Genomic DNA, 7602 nt, shown 5'->3' on the forward strand with positions numbered 1-7602 from the left:
ATGTACATGCTGGAAGAGGCGGATGACAACGAAGATCGGATGAGAATGAGAGGGGCTAGTCGTGTACCTGGTTGGTTTACTGGCTGTATCAAAATTAGCTAATTGACTTTTTTGAGCCTGATCATGCGGAGTAGAGGGAGAGAGAGGGAGAGGGAGAGGGAGAGGGAGAGGGAGAGGGAGAGGGAGAGGGAGAGGGAGAGGGAGAGGGAGAGGGAGAGGGAGAGGGAGAGGGAGAGGGAGAGGGGAGAGGGAGGGATAAATGGAGAAGGAAAATTGTGAAAGGAAAAGGCTAGCCATTGGAGAGTGGTCGAGGTGACGCAAATTTGATGTGCAGGAAGGATCTTTCAGATATGGCAACCCGAAGAAATGTACGTCTGAGAAGGGAGTATCTCTATCGCAAGCAGGTGAAAAAATGGAACATCATACCTTCATTGTGTTGAAGACTATTGTAGCTTGAAACGAATGAACGAGTGATCTATGATAAGAAGAAAAAGCTAAAGCAGGTCAATCCGATTCATCTTTCTCTCCTTAGACTGACGTGTAGTTAAGGCAATCGAGACGGGCAAACCCATTCCAACAGAATTACGAGCAGAGGTGAATGGATTATGACGCACAAGTTTTTTTGAAGATGTTTCTTGCACTCACTGTTGAAAGAATGGGCTGGTTGGTTACTGACCGTGCATTAGGAAGCTGAGCTGAGGCACCAGATAGAGCTCGACGATGAGCGCAGCGAGGTGCAGCCTTGTGATAGCCTCTAAGCTTCGATGCTGATGCTGGTGGTTAGATTCCCTGGGATCCCATGGATGACGAGTATGGTCGGGCGGGAGAGTTTGACCCGAGAGTGATGGTGAGGGCGGAAGGATAAACTTGAGGTGTCTGATGGCTACTTGTAGGTGTCAACTTCGCGCGATCCTAGCTCTAGACTTGTTCAGGTATGGTGCTTGAATTGTTTTGGACCAGAGGTTTACAAAAGTGTCAAGTTTGCCAAGGAAGTCTGTTTGTTGTTTCCGAACTCACAAAGAATCAATCGTGGAAATTATACAACCAAAGAGGTGGATAGCGTTCTGAAGTTCTGTTTAAGCGTGATGTCGTTTCGGACAGATTGTAGATGCGTGCAGGAAGAACGAAGTCACAGACTTGGTGCTGGTTCACGAACATCGAGGAGAGCCCGACGGTTTGGTGAGAAGGGAGGAGGCGAGTGTGAAAGGCGTGAATGAAGGCAGGTAATCACTCACATGCCACATGGCCCGACGGCATTCTTCGGTCTTATGAATGTGGTAACGAGACATGACGTGAAGATCAAGGAAACTATCTCAGAGGTCTGATTCTCATCCCCCTTCTTCTAAGCTATCTGATGGGTCCCACGACTTTTGTGCCGCACCCGATGTCTTGTGTCTGTCGGGGAAGCTTTGGTTGATTTCTATACACAAGTCGTCAGACTCGGAAAAGATCAAACGGCTGTTTGGCTGACGTCTTGCACTCTACAGGCTTATCCCCATCTCATCTTTGACAACTTCACTACAAAACTTGGTCTCAGGACCCAGGTAGGCCTCGTTGCCCTGTTTCTCGGCGAAACCGTAACTTGGTCTTTCAGAACATCCTGAAGCATCTCTTTCCCGTGCCAAAGGATGAGAACAAACGAGTGGTAACCTTTGCAAACCGTAACGGTGAGACATTCGAAGTGCCGATCATCATCTATTCTGATGTAAGGACAAGATTTCATCTCTTTCCGGCATCACATGTACGAGAAGACAAGTCACAAGGAGGTGAGCCCGAAGAGTCTCGGCTAGTGTTGATGAACCGAGCAGGTCGAGTTGAAGGAGCTCGGGCCGAGGTTTGAGATGAGGTTGTTTCAGATCCGGTTAGGGACGTTGGAACAGGTTCGACCCTCCTGCCGCTCTCATGGCATCCTCTCACCATCTGTTCGCAGACGGAAGCACAGAACGAGTACGTTTACCGGCCATATCTATCCAACTCCAAGACAAAGAACCTGCTGTAAGATGACACGAGGCCAAGGGCGTCACTCTTCAGATGCAATGTCGGATTTAGACGGAGCATTCTCCTCCACAAATTGCTTTGAAAAAACCAATTGTCAGTATAAATGAATGCATTGAATACCTGAACATGTAGCAAACGTTTTACCCTCAGAGCGTAAGTGTTCACTCCTTCTATTGTCGTGAGCTGTTTCTTGATCAGTCAAAAGCTTCCCAAAGCATGTCAATCGTCACCTTCTGTCCTTTCCTAAACATCATGAAGAGAGGTTTTGATCGTTCCTTAAATTCCTTACAACCCAGTCAGCCTTGTCGAGGATGTTCACACAATCACAACTTGTAAAGCTTGGATGTTGTCCGAATTCGCCACGACAAACTGAACAGCTGCACTGCAGACTCCAGATGAGCTAAAAGCACTTAATTCTCACTCCCTTACTACCTCTTCTCCTCCACCATGTCCCAATGCAGTTTCTTGAGCGTTGGAATCTTCACTTCGACATCAACTCAATGCACACAGCATCTCGTTCACTCACAGCTGCTGTGCACGGCCCACACCACCCTGCGTGAACTTCTAGACCTGGTGCACCTATGAGATAGCAATGGTAGATATCGTCTCACGCACAAGTCAACCCCTTGTACGAGATGGCGTCGTTGTACTCTTTGTCAGATTCAATCTACAGAGTGTTATGATCGCCAGCAACACTTGCTTCCAATACCTGTATGTGAAGTTCTTCCCAGGGTTTCGCCATAGATTCCAGCCAACTTTATCTTTCTGTGCGGTATATCTCAGTCAAGTTGCGGTCGCTGTTCAACGAGTGCACAAGATCCTCTGTGATTCCATGCTATAGATATGCTCGCTCAATCCTGCAATCTTCTCCCTTGCGAATTCATCCGCTCACGGGTACCCGACCTCCTCTCGTTTCACACCGTTCCCCCGTTCTATTCGTTGAATGCTCTTCGTTCCTCTCCCTCCCCTCCTCTTTCTCTCCCTTCCTTCCTCCCACCATCTCTATACCCTCTTCTGCATGCTACACCTCCTCGCTCTTTCATTTGTTCCCTTCTGCCCTCGCCCGCTCCGTCCCGCATAGCCGTTGGTTATTGCCTCAACGGTTACACCCTCTATACAGAACCGTTATTCAATTCGTTACAATCGCGCAAAGCTACCTAGTAACGCTTTGTAACTGCTTTTGCATGCGTCATGCCCACAGTGACGGTAGGACGAGATGCGCTCATGGCTGCGCTGGGGGAGACGTACGACGACAAGAGGTTCGAGGACCTCTGCTTCGAGTTCGGGGTCGAGCTCGACGACATCACCTCTGAAGCCGTGGTGATGAGGAAGGAGAAGACCAGCGAGAAGGTTGAGACTGATGCTACTGAGGTAGTTTACAAGATCGACATCAGCGCGAACAGATACGACCTGCTCTGCCTCGAAGGACTTTCTCTTGCTCTCAATGTCTTCCGTAAGAAGATCGAGACCCCCAACTTCAGGAGCATCCGACCGCCGCCGGGTCAAGAGCACGTCATCCGTGTCTCTCCACAAACAGCCCAGATTCGTCCGTACGTTGTTGGTTGTGTGCTGCGAGGGCTCAAGTTCGACTCGAGGAGGTACAACTCCTTCATCGACCTGCAGGACAAGCTCCACGAGAACATCTGCAGGAGGAGAACTCTTGTCGCCATCGGCACCCACGACCTCGATACCATCACTGGGCCCTTCACTTACGAGGCACTACCTCCGACCGACATCGTTTTCGCTCCCCTGAACCAGGAGAAGACGATGAACGGAGCTGAGCTGATGGAGTTCTATGAGAAGGACCAGAAGCTCAAGGCCTACCTGCACATCATCAGGAACTCTCCCGTGTACCCAGTCATCTACGATAGCAAGCGCACTGTCCTCTCGCTCCCTCCTATCATCAACGGAGACCATTCCAAGATCAGCATGGAGACGAAGAACGTCTTCATTGAATGCACAGCGACAGATCCGATGCGTGCCAAGATCGTGCTGGATACCATGGTGTCCATGTTCTCCGGCTACTGCGAGGAACCGTTCTCCTGCGAAGACGTGAAAGTGATCTACCCCGATGTAAGCGCGCTGCATTCTGCATGCTGCTTCCCTTGCTCACATTCTCTCGCAAGGGCAAGGAGCACTGGTACCCAGACTTGAAGCCTCATGTCGTGTCAGCGGGAGTAGACTACATCAACAGGATCGGTGAACCCATTGCGACTTTGTGCTTCACAAGCTTACAGTTGTTTGCAGTTGGTGTGGAACTTTCAGCAGAGAAGCAGATTGAGCTCCTTGGGCGCATGCAGATCAAGGTGCGTCAGTGAAGTATGCGCTCGTTGTGGATGACATGACGGAAGGCTGAGCTGGACAAGAGCTCGAACGTTCTCAACTGCATCATCCCTCCTACTCGTCACGACGTCCTTCAGGTGCGAGGGTTTGACAAGCTCTTGCGGGTTTGACACGTCTGACCTGCAGGCCTGTGACATCGCCGAAGATGTCGCGATCGCCTACGGCTACAACAACGTCCCCAGAAGAATACCTCCTACAAACACTGTGAGACTTCTCCAGCTCACTTTCTACCCTCCTCCTTCCCCCCTGCCCTCCGTCTCTCACCATAAGCAATAGGTGGGAAAGCAGCAGCCCATGAACAAGCTGTCCGATCTTCTACGAGGAGAGATCGCACAGGTGATATTCCTGCGAAGGAGGAGGAGGAGGAGGAGACGGTGGTGGTGGTGGTAAGATAAGAGGAGGAGAAGACAAGGAGGGAGGTGGAGGAGGTCGGGTGAAGGTTGTTGGAGGAGGCTGCCTCTGAGTTGCTGACAGGCTGGCTTCACGGAGATCCTGACGTTCGGCCTCTGCTCGCACGCGGAGGCGTTTGAGAAGCTGAATCGACCTGACGGTGGCGTTGGTTGAGGGTTTCCAAGTCTCTGAAGGTTCGACTGCAGACGGCAAGACAGCCGTGGTGCTCGCCAACCCCAAGACCCTCGAGTTTGAGATCTGCAGACCGTCGCTGCTTCCTGGTAGACAGTCGAGCGTGAAAGGGGGAGGGAGGGAGGGAGGGGAGGGAGGGAGTCAGCTGGAACGAGCGGATATCATTTTCTTGCTAACAAGCTGCTTACAGGAACCTTGAAAACTTTGTCGAACGGCCAGAAGATGCCGAAGCCGATCAAGTTGTTTGAAAGTAGGGAGCGTGCTGCTGCTGCTGCTGCTGCTGCTGCTGCTATGCTGATGTTTTTGTGCTGCAGTCACAGACGTTGTTCTCAAGGACGACTCGAGGTAAATTTCGAATCGCCGAGTCATTTCATGATCCTTGTTCTCGCAGCGACGTCGGAGCGATCAACCGACGACACCTTAGCGCGATCTATGGCGGCATGACGTCCGGTTTCGAGGTGCGAGGGGAGGGAGATGGGCAGGAGGAGAAGACGAAGAGAAGATGAAGACGGGGAGGAAAGGAGTGGAAGGAGAATGAGACGTGGAGCAGGTCATCGTCGGACTCTTGGACCACGTCATGATCCTCCTAGACATTCCCCGTGACAAGGAGAAGGGATACGCTGTCGTAGAAGCCAGTGATGGTACGACTTGAGAGAATGATTGGGAGGAGGGAAACGAGAGTGAAGGGACAGGAGGGGCAGCGAGAGAGTTGAGCAGGAGCAAGAGAAGTGAAAGTCTGATGAAGCTGCAGGCGCTTTCTTTGAGGGGAGATGTGCCAACATTCTGCTGAGAGGAGAAGTCGTGGGAGTCTTGGGCATGTTGCATCCCAACACCCTTCAGGAGGTCGCCCAGCTGCTGTGCTCCTCTGCATGCTGACTCGTCGTTATCAGTTTGAAATTCCGTTCCCCGCATCGGCGATCGAGTTGAGAATGGACAAGCTGATCGAGTTCTAGAAGCCTTGAGGTTCTCTAGCCAGTGAAGGATGTCTTGACAAGAGCCAACCTCTGCAGCTCTTTGTACTCGGTTGCTGTCTTGCCGTCACACCTCTTTCTCCTCCTCCTCCTCCTCCTCCTAGTCGTCGTCGTCCACCGTCACCACCACCACCACCACCACCTCCTCCTCCTCTCTGTCACTCGTAAGCTCGCATTTCCATCTTGGAAGGAAGGTAGCGGTTGAGTCCTTCCCGTAGTCGCTCGGGTCGCGTCTCGTTGGCCCACGGCTCCCCGTAGACAACATTCCCCTTGAGGATCATAGTCGTTCCTATCGCCCGCGTGTCCGGCTCCTGCTTCATCGTCATCTTATCCTGCTCCTCCTCATCCTTCCCCACCTTGTCGACGCCCCACATCACACTCTCTACATCCTCATCGAACGATTCCTGCACATGTCTTCAACCTCAGCCTCTCCTCGCAGCTTGTCACCTCCTCGTTCTCTTCCTCGTCCTCCGGTTGCAACTTCTTCTGATTCTCCAGCTCCTCTCGCATGTTTTCAAAGCAGTACGGGGACTTGGGATACGCAGCAAAGGCAGCAGCTGCATTAAGTGATGGGGCAGTCAGAGGGCAAAAGGGCACAAGTCAGGAAGCATGAAAACGCAGGAGGGAGGAGGGAGGAGAGGCGGGGAGCAGGTGGAAGGGGTAACAAGTTGCACCTTTGTTCAAGTCAAACATGGAAAAGTTTGCTTCTACTCTTGCTTGTCCTCCAATCGAGAGAGCACAATGCCTTATGCTTCTGAAAGTGCTGGGGAGTTTGTCAGAGACGGAAAGAGCAGAAGAAAAGGGAGGAGGAAGGAAGGGAGGAGAGAGGAGCAAAGGTCGATAAAACTCGAGCGCGAACCTTCCGTTGATTCGAAGGTTCGCATGATCGAGAGCTCTCACCCCGCAGCCTCTCAACATACCTGTCTGTTCGATGCAGCAACTACCAACCTCCGATCAGATAGAAGAAAGGAGAATGATGTACCGTACTTGTTCATGTTGGCAGAAGAATTCTGGATCAGCACAACTCCCTCGGCGCAATGGATCTTGGGGATCTGCGCTGTCTTGTACCTTGCGGTGAGGAGGCATTTGTAGTCTGCTGCCACCTTGCTGGATGTTGAGGACCGAACTCAGAAATGGAACTAGAGGAGAGAGAAGGGGGGAAGGGAAGAGAGAAGGGGAAGGGAAAGAAGAAGGGGATGGGGAGGGGGGAGGGGGAGGGGAGAAGTCCACCTGCCGAAACCTCCTATCCCACACCGGTTCAAGGTAACTCTGGAGCTGACTTCACAGACCACACAGCGACCTCCTCCGCATCGAATCGCGCAGACTGAAAACTTCCACGGCCCGCCAAGGATGCGGATGCTGCGCAGACGAGTCACGGCATGGAGTTGGAAGTCACTCGACCCACCATTGATCTGCTCCATCGCGAAACCCGTGGTAGTAGGTGACCTGCGCGGCTGTCAGTGGAGTGGAAGGGGGACAATGAGACAGGTACAAGCATGTCTTCGAAGGATCCCCTCGATCTCAGGCCTAAGATCCACTGTCCGCACATCTTAGAGTTCGGGTTGCAAGGCCTTACTGGAAACTTGGAAGCTGCATCATCATCGATTACGACGAGGCGAGAGAGAGAGGAAGGGAAGGAGAGGAGGGAAAGGAGGATGAGGGAGGGGAGGGAGGGGAGGGAGGGAAGGAGGGAGAGGAGGAGGAGGAA

General features: G+C 52.1%; 4 protein-coding genes across 4 annotated transcripts in view; 2 read left to right on the plus strand and 2 right to left on the minus strand.

Moving 5' to 3' along the window:
- Positions 1-332: 332 nt before the first annotated feature.
- Positions 333-1999, plus strand: GUITHDRAFT_159282 (hypothetical protein; the record flags this gene model as incomplete). The annotated part of the gene is made up of 14 exons (XM_005839278.1): positions 333-404; positions 453-503; positions 550-594; positions 687-734; positions 785-847; positions 894-932; positions 981-1052; positions 1102-1179; positions 1224-1319; positions 1488-1544; positions 1595-1667; positions 1717-1766; positions 1809-1880; positions 1931-1999. Exons 1-14 carry the CDS (start codon positions 351-353, stop codon positions 1997-1999), a joined length of 867 nt encoding a protein of 288 aa, XP_005839335.1. The 5' UTR covers positions 333-350.
- Positions 2000-2313: 314 nt separating this feature from the next.
- On the minus strand, positions 2314-2740 carry GUITHDRAFT_102259 (hypothetical protein; the record flags this gene model as incomplete). Its single annotated transcript, XM_005839279.1, has 5 exons — positions 2314-2380; positions 2431-2482; positions 2525-2568; positions 2622-2665; positions 2708-2740. 5 exons carry the CDS (start codon positions 2738-2740, stop codon positions 2314-2316), a joined length of 240 nt encoding a protein of 79 aa, XP_005839336.1.
- Positions 2741-3189: 449 nt separating this feature from the next.
- On the plus strand, positions 3190-5915 carry GUITHDRAFT_84815 (hypothetical protein; the record flags this gene model as incomplete). Its single annotated transcript, XM_005839280.1, has 14 exons — positions 3190-4071; positions 4125-4197; positions 4246-4304; positions 4350-4418; positions 4468-4545; positions 4618-4677; positions 4816-4891; positions 4938-5012; positions 5114-5173; positions 5238-5268; positions 5315-5381; positions 5474-5564; positions 5675-5766; positions 5814-5915. The coding sequence occupies 14 exons, from the start codon at positions 3190-3192 to the stop codon at positions 5874-5876; spliced, it is 1776 nt and encodes a 591-aa protein (XP_005839337.1). The 3' UTR covers positions 5877-5915.
- Positions 5916-6052: 137 nt separating this feature from the next.
- GUITHDRAFT_102261 (hypothetical protein) overlaps positions 6053-7602 on the minus strand; it is a gene marked incomplete at both ends in the record, with an annotated part of 2976 nt that continues 1426 nt past the window's right edge. Inside the window, 6 exons of the mRNA XM_005839281.1 lie at positions 6053-6298; positions 6342-6451; positions 6877-7001; positions 7149-7253; positions 7300-7340; positions 7387-7484. Of these exons, the coding sequence (XP_005839338.1) occupies positions 6053-6298; positions 6342-6451; positions 6877-7001; positions 7149-7253; positions 7300-7340; positions 7387-7484 (725 nt within the window). The remainder of the gene's footprint in view (positions 6299-6341; positions 6452-6876; positions 7002-7148; positions 7254-7299; positions 7341-7386; positions 7485-7602) is intronic.

Source organism: Guillardia theta (genome assembly GCF_000315625.1).
Source record: "Guillardia theta CCMP2712 unplaced genomic scaffold GUITHscaffold_9, whole genome shotgun sequence".
In the NCBI taxonomy this organism is placed as follows: domain Eukaryota; class Cryptophyceae; order Pyrenomonadales; family Geminigeraceae; genus Guillardia; species Guillardia theta.